The sequence below is a fragment of the Siphateles boraxobius genome, unplaced genomic scaffold (genome assembly GCF_051911475.1).
Source record: "Siphateles boraxobius isolate OS27281-9 unplaced genomic scaffold, OSU_SipBor_1 11, whole genome shotgun sequence".
In the NCBI taxonomy this organism is placed as follows: Eukaryota; Metazoa; Chordata; class Actinopteri; order Cypriniformes; family Leuciscidae; genus Siphateles; species Siphateles boraxobius.
This window is the reverse complement of record NW_027508711.1, coordinates 15,241,332-15,262,638: the sequence shown is the minus strand read 5'-3', so window position 1 is coordinate 15,262,638 and position 21,307 is coordinate 15,241,332. Positions and strand designations below refer to the sequence as shown.

The 21,307-nt window shown below is 37.7% G+C and overlaps 2 protein-coding genes across 3 annotated transcripts in view; one reads left to right on the top strand and one right to left on the bottom strand.

The window, feature by feature from the left end:
• The window catches only part of tmem164 (transmembrane protein 164), a 38,321-nt gene extending 26,235 nt beyond the window's left edge, over positions 1–12,086 (top strand). Inside the window, exons 4-6 of the mRNA XM_077197418.1 lie at positions 2,684–2,762; positions 6,955–7,055; positions 10,632–12,086. Of these exons, the coding sequence (XP_077053533.1) occupies positions 2,684–2,762; positions 6,955–7,055; positions 10,632–10,844 (393 nt within the window). The 3' untranslated portion in view covers positions 10,845–12,086. The remainder of the gene's footprint in view (positions 1–2,683; positions 2,763–6,954; positions 7,056–10,631) is intronic.
• Positions 12,087–12,161: 75 nt separating this feature from the next.
• ammecr1 (AMMECR nuclear protein 1) overlaps positions 12,162–21,307 on the bottom strand; it is a 65,996-nt gene continuing 56,850 nt past the window's right edge. For both annotated transcript variants that reach the window (XM_077197407.1, XM_077197401.1), the window contains one exon: positions 12,162–16,747. In XM_077197407.1, the coding sequence (XP_077053522.1) occupies positions 16,633–16,747 (115 nt within the window). In that variant the 3' untranslated portion in view covers positions 12,162–16,632. The remainder of the gene's footprint in view (positions 16,748–21,307) is intronic.

The window sequence follows — 21,307 nt, the reverse complement described above, 5'->3', positions numbered from 1 at the left end:
CTATATTTTTACTGGTTTAGCTGTTTGTTTAGGGATGGGCAATATGGCCTAAAATCCATATTGCGATGTACATTGCAGCCTCATGCGCAACTGATCTACGGCTGTGCGACAAACACAACATTTATCCTCCATTTTTTATTTCAAATCTCTATTTTTATTATTAGTGTTTTTTTATAAAATAATATAAAAGTTTCACCATTGCGATTCTATTTGTACACAGACAGTAGGCTAGTAATACGTCTACACTCTTTCACAAGACTTAGGCTATTCACGTTTAAACTTAATACACTTAAACTTATTATTACTTCTATATAGATTTATATATTAAGTTGCTCAAGCAAGTGGCAAAACATTTATACATTTATTTTAAGATTTAACACAATTGACAAAAAACAGCTCTCTCGTACCTTTTCTTTTGCATTTTTTACAAGAAATATTGCGGTCTCAAAAAACTTGTTTTTCCACCTCCACGAAGAGACAGGTGCATCCATTATTGGCGCTTTTCCACTGCATGGTACGGTTCGGCTCGGCGCGGTACGGTTCGGCTCGCTTTGCTTTTCCGCTTAGTGGTACTACTCGGCTCGGCACGGCTCGGTTCGCTTTAGCTCGGTTGCTTTTCCACTGCAGTTAGTACCTAGCCTGGTTAAAACCAGATATTCTCAGTTGTAACTGAGTTATGGTCTGGCAAAGCGTCATAGACAAATCATTTCCAGAGGGGCGTCACCAACAGACGTCGCGGAAAGACCTAAAACCAATCAGAGCGATGAAGGAGATTACATATGCAGAGCGGCGGAGAAACATCTCCGAGTGTTGTTCTTTGCTCTGTTTTTAACAAAAAGGAAACGTTCAAATCGCTTAAAACAGACGCGATAGCTGATTCGAACGAGCTATGTTCAACGGCGGCATCCATCTTTGTAATGTAGGCTACAAAATCTGCTTGAAAATCCCAGCGCTGTCGTCATCGTGTAAATCCCGCCCCAACGTTTCTGATTGGTGCCTCGATTTCGACGGATTGGAAATGGGTTTGAATGAGCTCTTTGCCGGACTAATTTTCAGAGCAAATCTAAATTTGCTGGAAGTTGTCTGGGTTTTCCCAGGCTAGTTAGTACCGCTTCAAAGAGGGTGGGATTATGACTGATCGTTATAGTTTATCCGCTCCTCGGCAACTAACAAGAGGAACGTCTGCGCTTCTCGTCCACTGACCACGATTCAGCCATTTCTTTTTTGGAAGTTTTTTTTCTTCAAGCAAGTCAAGCAAGTAGTTTTAAAACATTGAAGGCTGTTACTGGCTATTTAAATCTAGCGGGTTTGATGTTCCGCAAATACAATGACGCTGGTAGTGACGATTCTGTCTGTCTGACCAATCAGTGATCTACAGTGCTTCCACGTCACATTTCAGTATCGGTACGGTACGCTTGTGGCGCTTTCCCACTGCATGGTACGGCTCGGTACGGCTCAGTACGTTTCGGTTCGCTTTAGCTCGGTTGCTTTTCCACTGCAGTTAGTACCGCTTCAAATTGGGTGGGATTATGACTAATCGTTATAGTTTATCCGCTCCTCGGCAACTAACAAGAGGAACGTCTGCGCTTCTCGTCCACTGACCACGATTCAGCCATTTCTTTTTTGGAAGTTTTTTTTCTTCAAGCAAGTCAAGCAAGTAGTTTTAAAACTTTGGAGGCTGTTACTGGCTATTTAAATCTAGCGGGTTTGATTTCTCGCAAATACAATGACGCTGGTAGTGACGATTCTGTCTGTCTGACCAATCAGTGATCTACAGTGCTTCCACGTCACATTTTAGTATCGGTACGGTACGCTTGGAACCTCAACAGAGGTGGTACCATTTAAAGCGAGCCGAAGCGAGCCGTACCGTACCGTACCATGCAGTGGAAAAGCGCCACAAGTGAGCCGTGCCGAGCCGTACCGTACCATGCAGTGGAAAAGCGCCAAAGCGTGCCGTACCGAACCGAACCGAACCTACCGTACCATGCAGTGGAAAAGCGCCATTGGAACCTCAACAGAGGTGGTACCATTTAAAGCGAGCCGTACCGTACCGTACTATGCAGTGGAAAAGCGCCATATGTCATGTTGTTGAGGTACTGTGTAGTTTTCCTTGCTTTAATTACCCCGAGCTTAAAGTTAAAAAGAAAATGACTGAAAAATAGTATTATAATTTAATTAAATGCATTTAAGAAAAGATTACTATATTTTCATATCAATCCATGTTCATTTTGACAATGAACCATACGCTGTCACTTTAATTCAGCGCGTGTAGCACAGCAGAATTAGACTGCTCGTCGGATGGCTTAAATCTGAACCAAGTCCAAATAATGGATGTTGCACCGGTCGTTTTCACCAGCTCCTCCGTTTCGCTTTCAGCCATGTTTACTCAACATTTGTGAATACGATGATGCGTTGCAGCCGGTTGCAGCTCGTGGCTCTAAATTTTGCGGGTAGATTGCGTAAGATACATTATCGCGATAATGCAATAGAATTAAAATCAGTATCGTAGGCCAATTTTGTATCGTTTATATTGCATATCATTTCTATTGCTATGTTTGTTTAGATGCTTATTGCATAAGCATATACAGTAGTAATAGTGAAACATGCTGACACCAAATAAAACTAGAATGCAAGGCTCTCTGTATGTTTTTGTTATCTAAACATACTTTTTTCCCCATCACAGCTTCCATTTGAAAAGGAGATCTATTATATTCAACACTCCATGCTGTATCTTGTGCCTATCTACCTCTTCAGAAAAGGAGGTGAGTTTCTGAAGTTTGGTCAAACAGTAGTCCTGGGGGGTATTCCAGAAAGCAGGTTATGTGTCTAAGGGCAAGTAATCGGATAACCTCAATTTTTGGTTCCAAAAGAGAGATAGCTTTCAGGCTATGCAAGTAGCCATAAGAACTTTACCCCTGAAACATGAGCTGCTCAGAAGCAGGTTATGTTCAGAGAGTGTTTACTTCAGAGAGTGTTTACTTCAGAGAGTGTTTACTTCGGAGGTGTTCAGGGTTAGTTTACTTCAGAGGTGTTCAGCACATGCGTGATCTATTGATGAGGCTCCAGTGGGCGTGACAGATTGTGCTCAATATTTTATATATATATTTATATAGTTATATAGTTAAATTGATATATAAAGCGCTATTAAAACAAGGTAATGTTAATTTTATTATAATATAGCTAAATAATTATCATCTCACACATCGTTGATCTGCATTCAGATGTTTTTATTTTTCTATGCTAAAATGTATTTCTATAATAAAAGACATAAATGATATGATCTGATATATCTTACCTTTGAAGCAATGTTGAAGCAAAATGACTAAACAAAAAATAAACTTATACAGCCATGTTATCTTTACAAGCACAGACTGCATTTAGTTTAATCAGTCTTTCTTTTTTATATAATTAGTATCAAACAAAAATATAGTTCTTATTCACAGTGATTAAAGATTGAAAAATTATTGCACAACCATCAAATAGGTCAAGTCACATTTATTTATATAGCGCTTTTTACAATACAGATTGTTTCAAAGCAGCTTTACAGAGATAACAGGAAAATAGCGTCACAGTCCAGATCAAGTTCAGGGATGTTTCATTTTTATTGTAAAAAAGTTAATTTAGTTCATTTATATAGCCGCTCTGGAGAAAACCATGATGTCATCGTCCAGCTCAGTTCAGTTCTCATATAATGGTGTCAATGCAGGCAGATCATTAATATTGTTGAATATTAAATTAAATGTCCCCAACTAAGCAAGCCAAAAGCCACTGGCAACAAAGGTGAAAAAAGGCGACAGTGGCAAGAAACCAAAACAATGGGCGCCGCCATGACGACGACTCCGGTTGCCTATTTCCGGTTCGTACTGTATTAGCATTGAGAGAATGAGTTCAGGCTCTACATGTGCTGTTGTTGGTTGTTTTAACAATTCAAATAAGATAAAAAACTTTTTATAAACTGGGTGCTTTGAGCATAAGATAAAAAGGAGAGAATGCCTATGTCCGGTTCGTATCAGCTACATTCAATACCAGAGAGTAGACGTTTTTGGTATTAAGTATGCATTTCTGTCTATAGGCGCGTTCACTACTGCGAAGATGGAGAGTCAGTATCATCAAATTTATCTTTGCAGTCGAAACTTACAGAAAACACTAGTTATTAATAAACAATTAAAATGTTTAATGCATAATCATTACTTTTGCCGGGTTTTTTTGTGGCAAGCTTATGCGTGCGTTGAGATGCAGAATAGGCAATATATTACGAAAACGCTCATTATGGTTTAGCATTCTCTCCCATATAGTATACATAACTCCCAACCCAACTTCAGTCGTGCACGGGCATGGGCAGCCCTACTTATTTCACATATTTTCTAACCAGCACATCACTGCGGCGTTCTGAGCAAGCGGTGCTCAATCTTCATAATGCCTCGAACCGGAAAAGGACAACCGGCTTCCGGTTCAAACCCGCTATGAATCATGGGTAAATTCGCTAACCAGGAAAAAGGTGGATAGCGTGTCTATTCTTAGCGTCCGTTTCCATGGTGATTCGTCGCTTTGTTGAGAATGTCTGGTGTCTTAACCATGAACATACTCTGAGTTGGATGAACTTATTCCCGGGAGAACCAGCATATTGTACCTCTAGTAAGCAAGGGTTGGTTGAATCAACCTGAGAGTTCAGGGTATGTTTGACGGTAAGATAACCTTGCTTTCTGGAATACACCCCTGGACCCTTTTACCCCACTGATTATATCTTCCATTGTCCACATGTGCACCACAATGTCATTTTAGCTTCGCCTTTCAGGTGAAAAATGAGTGATGTAAATACTATTGAAATCAGTAGCACGTTATTTATAGAGCTCTACCAACTGCAGATCTCCGCCACAGTTTTGAGGAAACAGCTGAAAACTCGTCTCTTCCGTGAGCACTTAACTGTAGCCTCCTAAAAAAACTATTCTATTTTACTACCTCTTTCCCTATCCCTTTGTCTATGCTCTCATTATTTCTTAATCCCCCAAAAAAATGAATAAATGTAAATTTAACGGATATGTCAAATTTGAAATGTTGATGTCCGAATGGTCTTCATGATCTCATAGTAAAAGATACATGAGTATAGCAATGACGCTCAGAGAGAAATAAGTAAACCTGTAGTGTCTCCTAATGTTCAGACAGGACAACTACAGCTCCACAGTTTCTGGGATATCACAACTACAGTTCCACAGTTTCTGGGATATTGTGTGAAAGAAGGATTGATAATGTACAATTATTTTTTAGGGGAAAAGGGTATCATTAATTAAAAGTATTACATTAAATATTTAGTTGAATAATGACAGGTATATCAAATTACACAATCTTAGTCTAAGAGATTCTTCTGAATTACATTATATAGGCTACAGCCCTATTTTTTTAGTTGATAGGATATAATACATTTAAATTTACATTTATTCATTTAGCTGACGCTTTTATCCAAAGCGACTTACAATTGCTATGTATGTCAGAGTTCGCACGCCTCTGGAGCAACTAGGTGTCTTGCTCAGGGACACATTGGTGTCTCACAGTGGATTCGAACCCGGGTCTCTCACACCAAAGGCATGTGTCTTATCCACTGCGCCATCACCACCCCATAATAGCAGTAATAGTAATAATAGTAGTAGACTATTCTGATTGAATGATTCTCTTTAGTTGGACTGTAGTTTATGATGAATAATATATGAGATACACTTGTATTTTATGGAAATATTATATAATAATTCCCTGAATTTTAATAATTATTAAATATAATTATGAAAACATGTCACTGTGGGCCGCCTTGCCCAATTCTATCTGGGAATGAACCTCACTTTATCTTTTCACTTCAAAATAAAACGGTAATTATTACCATCATACCCTATACATCTTTTTTTTATTTTTGAAGTACTTGAAGTTGAAATTCTGTGTGGTAACAGATTTGGTACTTTGTAAATTGTACTGAACCCAGAATATTTCTTCAGGTCATGAAAATAAATCCAGCACTAAGCATACTACTGTGACTGGGAGAGTCCTGGGTAGGGTTGCACCAGCCGTTCCAAAGCTCTTTCTTAAATTGGAACGTAAAGTCCACACTAGAGGCTTAGTAACTACTAGCTAGTTTGTAACTAACTCTGTGCTTAATTCCGTTGCACCATTTGTTCGTAAGGCAGAACGTAGCTAGTAGGTCTTAAAATCTCTGTAAAGTAATGCGTAGTCGCATAATATGATGTTTAGCCTCGATGATCCAATAGCAGCCTTCAAATACGTGAGCAGAAGTTGTTTAAATGCTGGGAATTTCAGTTTATCCTTTATTCTAACTTCTTTTGCCTCACTTAACTAACAGTAAAAATACGTTTCCATTACATACTTAAACATCTTGAATTACATAAGTGTTTTTATATGTAAATAACATTTAAAACCTGTATTTGAAATTAAATTATTATTATTATTGATAAATAAATAAGTACTGATACAAAAAAAACCCATAAGAAATAACATTTATTGATTCTGACTGATTTTATTTGCCATGCACAACACAGACCGATGGGACCGATGCACACCACGGTGCTGTAGGACAGGTTGTGTTGATGAGCCGCTAACAAAGTAATCTATTCATATATGATAATGCTGATATTTACATTCGCTTACATTTTAGGAGAGAGAACATTATATGTCTAAAGAATTGAAGTCTCAGGTAAAAGAAGAGGTTATAGATGCAGTTCAGTCTGTCTGCTATTTTATTCCAACCGTTATCGGAGGCTTCCCTAAATATTTAGTTTATTCATAGTTACGCTTCAATGGTGCAACGCAAAAATATTTAGTAGTGTGTAAGTTGTATCTTAGTGCCCATTTACATCAAAACTAAGCTAAGTTGTAACTTCTGCACAGCTGGTGCAACCGGCCCCTTGACTTTACATGCATTTTAACATCTGTGTCATGTGTCTTGTTTGTCAGGTGTGTATAAGCCAGAGCCGCTGGGTGACATGTGGTGGGCGCTGCTGTCCTCAGGAATCCTCTTCCTCTACCACTTTGTATTCCTCCAGGGCCTTGGAATGGTACGACAATCAATCGCTATTGCAGAATCCAGAATAGCACTCTTACTGTTTCTACCTTATCTTTGAATGGCAGAAATACAAAGAGTTGTATGGTAGCTGATGTCAAACATGGAATACTAGCTTACTACTTACTGAATTGCCTCACAAAGACACACTGCATGCTTCCCACTGTTTTTAAGTAAGTGAAATAGCTGACATTTTTCTACAACATTCCACTACATTGTGACATGACCTCATCACATTGTGGTTAATTCAGCAAGTGGTTATTTAGCATTTTGAATCCAATATTGTGTAAAAATGTCAACTTCTGGCAGTCTAATCAAATAACATGTCAATTCATCACTTCAAGTGGCATTGTGGGACACAATATTCAATTCAGTATGCTGTTTTTTACTGTTCATTTTAATAAACTTATTAGATTATCTTGGTATTTTATGAATGACAATTTGCATAATTTACATATTTATATATATATATATATATATATATATATATATATATATATATATATGTGACAATAGTAACTACTACGGTTCCAGTATGTTAGTATAGTATGTCTGAATATAGCCTTCATTACTAATGTATCTTGCACAGCAAGCAAGGTGATAAGATGATCAACTATCAGCTAATGACTTCCCGTATATGCTGAAAATGTCCTTAAATATTTCTATGGCTGTTCCTGGTGACAGTTGCCCACTGTACACATGTTGTTGAATGCTGTGACAGCGCTAGGTTTCTATGGTCTCCCTCAAAGCTGCTCGATTATGTGGACACAGAAAGGTGAATGTGTGCTGTCACCATTACACTACCGGTCAAAGTTTCGAGTAATTAAAAAAAAAAAGTCTCTTATGCTCACCAAGGCTGCATTATTTGATCAATTCAATATTGTGACAATTTAAAATAACTAGATATTCCTTCTGAAATGCTGATTTGGTGCTTAGTTATAAATTATAATTATTGCTAAATAATTATTGTTTATTCATTATTATCAATGTTAAAAGTGTTTTAATCAATTTAATGTACCATGCTGAACAAAATGGTTTATTTTCTTTCTTTCTTTTTAAATCTTACCCCACACTTCATGGTTTGCACAAAAATATTAAAGGGTTAGTTCACCCAAAAATGAAAATGATGTCATTAATGACTCACCCTCATGTCGTTCCAAGCCCGTAAGACCTCCGTTCATCTTCACAACACAGTTTAAGATATTTTAGATTTAGTGCGAGAGCTTTCTGTCCCTCCATTGAAAATGTATGTATGTACACTGTCCTTGTCCAGAAAGGAAATAAAGACATCATCAAAGTAGTCCATGTGACATCAGTGGGTTAGTTAGAATGTTTTGAAGCATCGGAAATACATTTTGGTCCAAAAATAACAAAACTACGACTTTATTCAGCATTGTATTGTCTTCCGGTTCTGTTGGGGATCCGCGTTCAGTGACGCTGCTGACGTAAGACGCTGCTGACGTGTGTCTGGTGCGCCCGAGCTTCGTTTACAGTCTGAGGGAGACGCACGCTGGAAACAAAACAATCTTCACAAACATGTCTAAGGATTTCCACACAGAGGAAGACTTGCATTTTTTTGCCCAGCCATATTTATTTGAACCCGAATACACGGACGCACCAGATACACGTCAGCAGCGTCTTACGTCATCAGCGTCACTGCGGACTCGTGAACGCGGATCCCCAACAGAACCGGAAGACAATACAATGCTGAATAAAGTCGTAGTTTTGGTTATTTTTGGACCAAAATGTATTTCCGATGGTTCAAAACATTCTAACTAACCCACTGATGTCACATGGACTACTTTGATAATGTCTTTATTTCCTTTCTGGACAAGGACAGTGTACATACATACATAGATTTTCAATGGAGGGACAGAAAGCTCTCGGACTAAATCTAAAATACCTTAAACTGTGTTCTGAAGATGAACGGAAGTCTTACGGGCTTGGAGCGACATGAGGGTGAGTCATTATCAATATCATTTTTGGGTGAACAAACCCTTTAAGCAGCAAAAACAGTTTTCAACATTGATATGAGAAATGTTTATTGAGCACCTAATCACCATGTTAGAAGGATTTCTGAAGGATCATGTGACATATTCACATTTTAAGAAAAAGAATGATTGATTTATATATACATATGACCAGTAACACTCTACATGTATGTATCATGTTTGTTACATGCCTGTTCTAAGGGTTTGTGTTCTGCTCAGCTCCATTCATTCAGCAGTTTCTCACAACAGGCTCCAGAATTTAGTGGGTCTCACAGGTGTTACGAAATTAATACCCAACATCTTTCTAGAGACCTTGGCATTAAACTGTTATTTGCATTCCGCTTGTACATGTGATAAGTGTGTCCGGTGATGTCTTCCGCCGGATGTGCTGGGTCACATTGCAACGGAAATAAAGGAGCTGGACTCCATTTAAACTATAAGACTGAAGAACGCTAAACTCCTGGAGCACAGACAAGCTTCTTGTCTTTCACCTTCAAGGCTTCTTTCCTCTGCATGTTAATGTTCCGAAGAATAGGATGTCTGGTGCAACCAGATCTGGATCATCTGAAAAGAAGTCTCAGTAGTTGCTGCAGAAGGTCTGGGAGCACATGCTTGGTCGTTGTTGCTATTGCTTTTTCTGTGCTCTCCAAAAATTCCCTTCTTGCAGAACTTTTTTTCTCTGCTTAGATTTAAACTTGCAACATTGCAACAGCACAGAAACACTTTTTCTTGTGTCTCAGTGAATCGTTCTATTCTTCTTGAGCAGGAGGGATTTGGAAATTGACGTGATAATTATTTGCATAGTTTAAAGTTCACAGTTAGAACCTAATAATTCATACAACAAAATCCACTTTTCAAACCAATTCCAGATTCACCTAGGCATTGTACGGAACACGACAGGATTGTGTAACTTTCAACTGTGCATTTATGTATAACTTGTGACCCAAACAGCACTCAAGTGAATACAGATCTGTTAATGGAAATGGAGAGGATTTCCATTTTGTCTTCTGTGAAGATCTGTCCTTCCTTTTGTTGCAAAACTTTTCTATTCCTGGGAGTCCTAAGAAATTTACGATCATTCACACTTGTTGATAAGACTGAGGAGAATAAACCGTTCCTGTGATTGGCTCACTGTGTTAATAGACAATGTTAAAACTGTTTCACTAATGGGTGCTTTATAACAATCTGCATCTCATCACATCAGGCTCCGTTTAGTAGCCTGATCAAATTTCCACTTGTATTATTGTCAATGGACGGTGGCTAAATTTGACAAGAAAATGAACTTAAATTGACTATTTCAAAATATTTAGCCTTACTTGATAACCTGATACAGGCTAGAGCAGAAGTTATATTATGTTTTTCGAGCGTTGGAGTGTGATAAAGGGCTATAGCACCCCTTGTGGCAGTGTTGAAAATGCAACTTGCACTGCACTATTAATTGCATCCTGGTACGTTTCGTAAAATGAAGCATGAAATTGAGCAAATTCTGTTTGAATAATCTGCGTTAATAGGTTTTGGATATGCATGTTTAGTTATTGTGTCCCTATACTAACTCAATCTTGTATTTTGCTTCCCACCAGTTGACCGAAGTGAATTTGAACAACATGCTGTGTCCTGCTGTCTCTGACCCCTTTTATGGACCCTGGTATCGAGTGTGGGCAACGGGCCACCAAACGGCCTTAACTTTACTGCATGGCAAGGCTCTGACCATCCTCTCGCAACACACTGCTCCCACATGCCGGGATTTCCTGGATTTAGCACGTCTACGTCTACGCAACAAGAAGATGGACTAGTGTTTTTATTAGCAGTCTCACATGGACAAAACCTCATGCTCCTGAACCGAAACTTGTCCAGCATCCTAGATAAAAGCGTAACGTTAGTACATACCTTTATTTTTCTATTTGTTGTTGTTTGGTCCTAACCTGTTTTCTCATAGCTGGATCGAAGAATTTTTACATCATAGGAGCAGGGGACAGCAGGATTCAAACATCAACCTTGCCTTTTTTCTTTAGTTTAAATGTTTAGCTAAATGAAGATTCGGTGAACTCTCTACAGACGTAACCTTTCTTCTCATGTTGCCGCCTTTAGTTATGCTGAACAGTGAAATGGGGCCAACTCATTTGCTGAATAGCGGTTGCAGTTCCTCACGCCTTGCGTCCTGGAAATGCAGTTTTAAAAGATTGTCTCAAAATTACACTTTGTTATTATTGTTGACCTGTTAAGGAAAGCATAAATGTGGCGGTACTGTATGTCTAGGAGATTTTCCAGGGCATTTTCAATCCCCTGGCAGTATATTTCATTAACACTGTTATGTAAATAGTCCGAACGCTACATTCTACACTGAAGCCGTTGGCTGGAGGTGTTCATTTGATTCCATTTGCCACATTCGACTGATTATGTTATTCAAGGGAAATGACTGTTGTTTGTAGATGGACCGAATGATCGGTTTATTTTTATTTTTAACCAATAGTTCTTTAGATGTTTCTTACTGGGCCAGTTGAAATTAAGTTCCCTTTATTTTACAAACTTATTTTTTACAGTCTCAATATTTAGCCAAACACAGTTATCTATAAATTACTCGATTCAGTTCTGTGGAAATTTATTTTACAAACAACTAGATTATTAGAACTTGAGCATGGCTGTTTCAGACTTGCATTGAAGTGTTTACCTTATACTGTACATGAATGACTGAGTGTTTACCTTATACATGAAAACAATGTACAAAGAAGTCCAATGTGTAGCCAAATGAGAAGGAAAAACAAGTTCCATTAGGAGGTTCTTTTGGTCCCAAAAACTGCTCAGCACTTGAAGTGTAATCCATCATTTCCATGTCAAAGATCCAAACATAAAATCGAAGCAGGTTGTGGCTGTAGAGCAAATGTAAGAAATCCAGTGCAGTCTAGTGAATTATGAGATCTCTCATTTCAATGTATGCAACTTGATTGAAAGGGAAACCTTAGTTCTGATCTCAGTTTTGTACAAATGTTTTTATGAAAAATGGTCAATATTAAAGGTCTTCTCGAACGTGTAGCATACATGAGGATTGTCTTGGTTTCATGTCTGTTCATCAAAAAGCATAAATTCTGTGAAGCATAAAAGACACCCAATGCTTGTTTTCAATTTATTTTTATTGGATAAATGATTTAAAAGGTAATAACAATAATGCTTTAAAACTACATTATCATTGCCACAGCCATAGCTCACATACCCACATCTAACCCATCTATTTGCCACCCTCCCCCCAACACATTTGTTTTTGTTGATTTTGTCATTTTTGTCTTTTTTTTTTTTTTTGGAGCCATACTACCATATTCATAATAAATGCCCATTTCAAGTCTCATCACTCTAACAGCAATTCAATGGGGTAAAGGATCTAGTCTACAGGATACTTTTTTTTTTTGTTTCTATTATTATTTTTTCACCAAGTCTTTACTTCAAAAATGTCAAGTTCGTAAAGCAAGAGAGAATCGGAACTCAAAACAGAAACCAGTGGTGGGCATAGAGGGCAGTGCCCGCAATGACAACACTGCAAGATGTCAATCATCGAAGGGCACGTTCAAAACTCATCTTCTTAAAGTTCCAGAACATAGAAAACCACTAAAATAATAATTAGAAACTAGGTCCAAAATATTATTATTTTTTTGGAAAAAGAATTAACTTGATGTACAAAAACAGTCATTATGTTAACTTTTTTAACTTGCTTTTTTACAAAAAAGTTTTCAAACAAGTTTATTGTAGTTCTTACATTTATTTTTATCATCATCATTATTATTATTATTATTATTTATAGTCCCACCCCCCCTCCCTCCCTATATCTACCAGTGCGATTGTATGCCAGTGCAGCTACTGGGTCCAGAGTAAAGAAAAAAGGTTTTTTTTTTCTCCTTTTAAATGGCATTTAAAAATAAGGATTAGCTCATCTTTTGTATAAAGTATAACTGCTGGTCTTAGGGGGGGAAAAAACATTCAGAAACCCATAAATCTAAGAGGCACGCTATGGGGTTTTCTTTCTTTACAAAAATAGATAATAATAACAATGATGAAAACAAAATAAAAAAAGTGCAACCTAGTATTACGGTCGTAGACACCGTGCAAGGTTTCAAAAACAGCTACAATGAAAATTCATTGAACTTAGGTAGCTAAAAACCTAAAACAATATTAGAAATTGTACAAAAGAAAAAAATACACAAAAACAAAAAGACATTTCTCTTGCAGGGAAGGTTTTTGGAAGGACAGGAAGGCAGGTCTGTAGAGCAGCATTTGGACATGGCTGGAGGCATCTTTGGTTCGGTTGAACACACAAAGGTAACATGAGCCTAACTTCCAAATGACTATGGTTTTAACAGTAAACGTGAAGGTGTTACAACCCAACATTTATGCCTAAAATGAGCATTAGCTATACTTACCAAACACTATATCCCATTTGAGTTAAAGGTTATAGAAAATGAAGGAGAGTGTAATGAGAAAATGTGTAAAAGAAAAAAGGGCCACGGCGAGCAAATAAACTGATCTTGAGCAATGTAACTGTAGGACAGGTGCTGAGAGTTTTCTACAGTGTACGAATGTGCCAGAGATTGCTAAAGTTAATGTCCCCAAAGTGCATGTTCAAACTACACTAGGAATCACAAAATAATTTAAGCTCTACTTGCAGTCGTTTGACAATTAGATCACAATTTTTCAAAACCTTGCTTAAAACTTAATGTATAGACATATACATATAGTTCTATGAAAGAAACCAACATGTCTTTCATCACTGCAACAAAATGAACCAATGATATTTCAACAAACATTTTTAGCAAAGTAAACCCAGCACATTGACCATCATTATCGCTTTGGCGATATTTCGGCAACAGCGTTCAGCCAGTTAATCCAGCCGTAGTTCAAAATGGCAATGTAAATGAACGCGAACATTAACGGATACAGAGAGTGAATTTCCAGGGTAATCGTGTATTGCGTAAATGTGCACATCTATAACAGATGATATAAGCATATGCCCGAATCCCCCAGGCCATGAGGGAAAGATGGGGTTAGACTCGTCACTACTTGTCCTTTCAAACCTGCAGGAGATTTTGTTACACTGGTAGGAAAAAAACACCTGTAAAACAGATCTGCATATTTTGAGGATAATAAAAAGTCTGATATGATCAATGAGTCCGCATGACCAGTCACATTTGCTGCGACCACCCCCCAACATGAGGTCCAATAGCACCATTTTATATAGTCTGTTTTCTCATATCTATATAGCAGTGAAACAAGCATGCCATGTTTAACAGGAGGCCTCCAATTCATGCAACAAATGTATTGCAAATTTGTATACATCAAATTTTCTCAAATGCAAAGACTTGGTTTTGCAGCAGAAAAAAAAAAAAAAAAGTTCAGTTTGTGCTGTTTTAATGGACCAAAAAAGAGGCCAGGATTGTCCAACTATAAAACATTAACTGGGTTCCAAACCGAGGCAGTAAAGTAGAGATATTTAAAGGGTTTTTAAAGACTGAGACAGTGAGACACCACATATGTGTCTTATTGGTAGGATTTAGATAAGCAAATATTATTATTTAATAAGGTCATAACTGGGCAGTGGAGGGCCCCAATGAAAAAAGTAATGAACACTTGACTGTTTGCCAAACAGACATCTTTGCTCAAAAACTTCTCGCACAATTGCTGAAGTCGCTGGTCAAAACCTTCCCGTTGTGATGCTGGCCAAAATAACCAGTCTTGCGCTAGTTGAGCAATCTGGGCAACATTTGCTGGTCCAGGTCTTAACCATTTTTAAGGCAACACAACTGAAATCAGGTTGTTTTGTTTTTTAGGTTATAGTGAACTGAATAATGACTGTGGATGGAACCCCAAAAGCCCTTAACATTTTGCATATGAAAACAAATGACAGGAAATAGTTTTGCGATTTTCAAAAGAACCTCACCCATTTTCCTTTCAGAGTCAATCTAAAAACTGAGACCTCGAAAAGCTAATTTACTGCATCTACAGATAAGATGCCGCACGATAAAAAAAATAAAAAAAAAGAAACACTTAGACATGGTCTTTTCAGAATGGACCTAACATTGTCAGTGAGAAAACTATGGAGACAGTTATAACGATCGTAAATAAATTAATTTCCTGGTGTGAAGTGGCAGATCCGACAACATTAATCAAGCAAACTTCAGTTCAAGATATTGAGGGGATTAAAAAGCCACAATAGCAACAGTATCTACTCAATGATTTTCTGAATTACAGCAACTGTAAATATAGTGGCTTTAATATGGAGATGTAAACATTGTTGCTATGCGAGACAAACTATCATAATTATCCATAAGACCAGACCATTAAAAACAAAACAAAAAAAGAGCTTTCTAAAGCATTTCCCATGCTAGGAAAAAATGAATTTAAAATAGCCATTTAGAGCAACCACCCTGCCACAGCCTGCATTAAAAAAAGAAAAAAGTATGGCTTTATTTTAGCTTGTCCCTGTCATTTGACCTTGGTCTCTCAGAAGGTTTTCCTCTCTGTGTGACAAAATAGGAGCAAAACAAATTCAGACAGCTTTTTGGCCATGAGGTCAGTTGTGAGCCCAGTTGACCTTAACTAACTTCAGTCTTTGACTCAATTTACTCCCTTATTCTGAATACAGACTTAAACTTGCAATCTCACGAGCAACACTAATACAACACGTCAACACGAGAAATTAAATAAAGTTGAATTACTAACAGATTAATATGCTATTTTTCCTTAAGAGTAGCAAATCAACACAAAAAGGGCTGACTGTTCATCAAAGTAAATTCAATTCAAATCAACACCAATAATGCTAAGAGCAACAGGCCTTTGCATTATGGTGAATATTCTGGTATCCCCAACAGCAAATTCAATATAGTGGTTTCAATTATCTGATGAGTTTGAGTCAAAAGGAAAAAAATGAACAAGACTTAACTAGTTCTTCGTTGCCTAACTCAGCCACACTGCATAACCCTACAACCCACAACACAATTAACAGAAAATCACCCCTCATAAAGAAAAGTTATCAGAGGAATAACAGAGAGGAAATGACATCCCTTAAACCCAGTGGTTGCCTGCTTGATAAAAAGTCAAACGAAACGATGAAAAAAGAAAGAAAGGGGGATTGCGCCAAATAAAGCAAGTCATTAAAGCTTAGCATAGATAAAATCTGAGCAAAATTTTACTATCTTCAAAACTAGCCCATCATTTAATATGACTTATTTCCATCCACAGACTAAGAAACCTGATTAGGAAATTTGTTGAAACAACAAAAAAATGTAGTACTTGTTTATTTGTAAAAAAAAAAAGAAAAGAAAAAAAGGAAAAAGAAAAGAAAAAAAGGAAGGGGTTGATATATATGCTGCAAAAACTAAATTAATACAAATAATAAAAATGACAAAATGAATTTTTCGCTTTATAATCACCTAATGCTTATTTGCACCCGCTGCCATGCCTCCATCTGACTGTGGACATGGCAACGGAAACTATCATCATAAAATGGTACAGTAGTACAGATAGCTAGACCACGAGGAGGCGGGCTCTCCGGGGAAGATGTCCGCAGAGAGGTCCAGTGACTGGTCATGCGGCTCGCTGTCAGGAATAATGGTTGTATGGAGGGAGAGGGTGCCCGATGCCATTCTGGTAGTGATGATGCTGGCGGTGGGCGATGTATTCTGCGTAGCTCATTGTCATCTTTTCACTACGGTACCTAAAACAATGGTGAAAAAGGGTAAGCATCAGAACCGTGGACTGTCAAAATACTGTTCACAACACAGGCCTGTAGATGACTGTAAAAATGATGGAATCAAATCACCTTCATGTTTCAAACATTAAACTTTCCTCTGTGGAACACGAAAGGAGAAATTTCACATTTTTCTCCAAGGTTCTCTTTTCCATGCAAAAAAACTGAATGAGAATATCAAGCACCAAAACAAAAAATAATTTTATTGGTAAAATTCTCATTTAATAAAGTATTTCTATTAAAAAACACAATATCAAAAAAACGATTAATCACACAGATTTCTGCATTTAATAACACCAAACATTACAATTTGTGATTACAATAAATCTCCAAATTAAATTGGAAACAAATTTTTTTATATTTTAAAATATTTGTTTAGTGGCATTTTTAATACGGACTATGAATGAAGGCCATTATCACAGATAGAATCCCTCATGTCTATTAAATTAATTTTGTTTTTCAATTAGTGGTTGTAAATATAGCCATTCAACATTACAGTATAATTGAAAGCCGGTCTTAAACTGCAAATTATGAGATTTTTTTTAATTTATAATTCATTAACAGTTACAGAACATTTCAGATTTAAAAACTTTTAACTTAAATTAACTTAAAACAATACTTACAAACCCATAAATAAAGCCACATGTATGCATGTTTGTATGTATGCATGTATGTACAGTATGTATGCATGTATGTACAGTATTCATGCATGCATATAGATATAGTAAGGACAATCTAAGTTTGGACATTGTGTTCGGCAGAAATAAATCAATTTGTGCAAATGGGCAAATCTAGTGAAAATACACATGCCTTTAAATTTTTCTTGTTATAAATTGTTAAAGGGATAACTCCACCGTGTTTTCATATTAAACTATGTTATTCCCTTAATTAAGACAAGTTGATACATACCATAGCAGAGAAGCGACCAAACACCTCCACGTTTTCCCTATTTAAATACAGTTATTCGAGTAGTGTAACTCGACCTAAGACGGTGACAAAAATAAAACGTTGCGCTTTTCTAAGCGTGTAAAATGGATAACTATATTGTAAGGCAGAATTTAAATAGGGAAAACGTGAAGGTGTTTGGTCGCTTCTCTGCTTGGCCCCTATTGAATGAACTGGGCTAAGCTAAGTGCTAACAAAGTTTCGCCGCAAGACAGAGCGATTTTGTGCACGCACTGAGACGAGAGAGGTATGTATCAACTTGTCTTAGTTAAGGGAATAACAGTTTAATATGAAAACACGGTGGAGTATCCCTTTAAACAGCCATCACAAATTAAAATATATATGCCTATTGGACTTAAAACCAGTCTGATGAATAATTGAACGTAATAATCAGTCTATTTTACCTTTAATCTTAGATTCAATTGGCATAGGAGAAAATAGACGATAGGAAGACATTTACAACTTATCTTGCCCAGGTTTCAGAATGAATACTCTGTATATTGTTGGTGGAAATTGACTATTGATCATTGGTTCAAGATTATAACTGAATTTTTTTTTTTTATAGAATTCGGCACTAAATCCAACAGATTTGTTATTAGATAACTGTGAAATTGCTTCATTTACTTTCTCCAGTGTAATTTCTACATCCAAAAATTTTTTTCTTCTGTGCTAAGAATGGGAAGGTCTAAGTCAGCAAAGCAACAGTTTATTTCCTTTACTGAAAATTAGATACAATTTTTGATAAAAACGTATCGGCCAATGCCGATATTTTAAAAATGCCAAATATCGGACAATATATATCAGTCAACCACTAGTGGAAATATTAGCGAGTGATTTGTTCAACTCAAAGTAGATGAAAGGACATCAAACTTTCTGTCAAAGGAGCCACTCAATTTCACTATTGCTTCAATAATGTCTATTTGTGGGGACCATTGCTTCTATGCTAGCTTGTTCAGCATTAGCCAGCAACTCCTCTAGAACATTTTCTGTACCTCCCTTTTCTCCAATATTCTTTTTTTTTCAGCTTCTGCCATTTCAGATTTTTTCTGGCATTATTCAGGAGAGTCAGAGACAGTAACTTTTGTTTGTTATTTTATCTACAGTTCATTAAGATCCCGAATTCTGAAGTAAAATAATGAAGCGCAATAAGATTACATTTATTAGAATGAATTAACAAATAAGATTGCGAGAAAGAGTGAGAGAGTGTGAACTACAGTAGCTAGTCAACATTTGAAGTGGATCAAAACCTTTCATCAAAGTTATACATGAATTTTGAACAATACCCGTTCTTGTCTTAGGACAAAATGTCTTGTCATGTTTACTACTGTAGTTACATACACACAGCTCAAGCGGGTACTGCGAGTCAACTTGAGGTAATAATATATCAAATTAATATTTTGTTCAATTATTTGTTTACGTGGCAAATAGCCACATTAATGTTGAGACTGTCCTCTATCTGTGCGCCGAATTTCATAATATTCCCACAAATGGTTCTATGGGCTGCCATAGACTCAAGAATGGATAATGATAAGACATTAAACTGAGGTCATGACTCTCAGTGGTCAATAAAATTCCCATGGCATTTCTCATAGAGTAGGAGTTTAACCCCAGTGTCCAGGCCAAATTCACTCCACTGGCCCTGGCTCAATCATTTCTTCTAAATAATCCCCATCTACTCAATTGGCTCCATCACTCTCTCTCCTCTCCACCTATAGCTGGTGTGTGTTGAGCGTATTGGCACCGTTGTACTGTGGCTGCCGTCGCATTATCCAAGTGGATCCTGCACACTTGTGGTGATTGAGGAGATCTCGTTCTCCGTTCTAAGATATTAAAATATGACAATATTTCTTGTGGATGTGAAAAGCTGTCTCGTGATATTAAGATGACAGAGTTGAGTTTGTGGCAAAACCTTTTACAGTGCTTGCAGGGCTGCCAACGCTCATATATTCAGTGCGAGACTCACGCAATTTATGCTTTTTTGTCATGTCTGTATGTGTATTCCCCTCATATAAAATATAAAACATGTTCATTGACTGATATTTTTCTGATGTTCTACATCAGAGTTGTTTAGGAATATATAAACAGATGGTTCAATATATTGGTAATGAATATTCTATGAGAATTTAAATGTAAAGTTTTGACTGCTAATGTCACGTCCATAACACTGGAATTGCTCTTATGCTTAGGTAAATCAAGCCAGATTTACCTGATTTTCGGTAAATCAATCCCACAGTAGCTCGAAAATCACCTGTTATTTAAACTGTGATTGCTTGCTTTCTGCTGAAATGTAAAGAAAGTGTCTAGGTTACGACTGTAACCTGTTCCCTGAGAACAGGGAACGAGACACTGTGTCGATGATGTTATGGAGAACGTATTCCACGTGAACCGGTGTCTGAAAAGCTATCCAAATCACAGCAATGGAAATTGACCGGCGACAGCCAATGAAGTCACCTAAGCCCCTTTCACACATCGAGTTGATCCCGGGAAATTGCCAGAACACCTTCTGTGTGAACGCAAACATGACCCGGGATTGATGCCGGAATTGATGCCGGGTTGGGGATCTAGTAACATTGCCATGTTCAGTCCCGGAACGCGCGCTGTGTGAATAAAAGCCGTAATCAATGCCGTGTTGTAATGATGGCGCAGAAGCCGGGATCGTTCGCCAGTGTGAAACGGTACGTAATGCTCTAACTTGTGATCAAATCAGAGAAAAAAAATGCACAAGCGTGGTTTCGAGAGAGAGAGAAATCGCAGCTCATAAGCAAACTATAGACGCTGCCGAGACATTATATGTCACATCGATGTCACTTGTCTTTACGGAATTTTTACGGGTTGTGTTTGAACGCACTCTGATTCCGGAAAATCACTGGCAGTGTGGATGAACCAAGTCAAACGAACCCGGGTCAAATCCCAGGTCACTTTATCCGTGTATTTTCCAGAATCTCTGTGTGAAAGGGGCTCTAGAGAACGTCATCCACTTATCGTCTGAAGGGAGTGTTCAGCAGGCATCCCAATGCATGGCTAGGGATGCAGTGTCTCGTTCCCTGTTCTCAGGAAACAGAGGTTACAGTCGTAACCTAGACGTTCACTTTCCAAAAGGAAATCGCACTGCTTCGATGGCGCTATGGGGAACGATGTACAATCCCACCATGCTGAGGGGAGTGCATGCCAATTATGGCTCATGACAAACGTCAGAACTGTCAGTTTCACCCTGAAATGCCAAGAAAACACTCCCCCTTCGGGTCACATACAGGCTGTCAGTGACATTATTCCCTACGCTCCCGATACAAAATTCAAAGAGGCCATCAAACAAGGAAAACCCAACCAAGGCCGCTCAAAGTCTTGGAACCAACAGCTTCCATGGAAGGGGTTCCTTTAAGGGAATATGGCCAGGGGGTCCGAAAAGAGACCCGCCCAGTCACTTTCTAAGAGGGACATAAAGTCAACCCCATATGCCATCATGGAGGCTGGCCTGATCAAATTTACTGACCTAGTCTTGCCAACAACCTGTCCGTTTCCTAAACAGAGTCTCACAAAAGCCAATAGAGAAACCGGATTCATAGAGACAGGCATCCTGGAGAG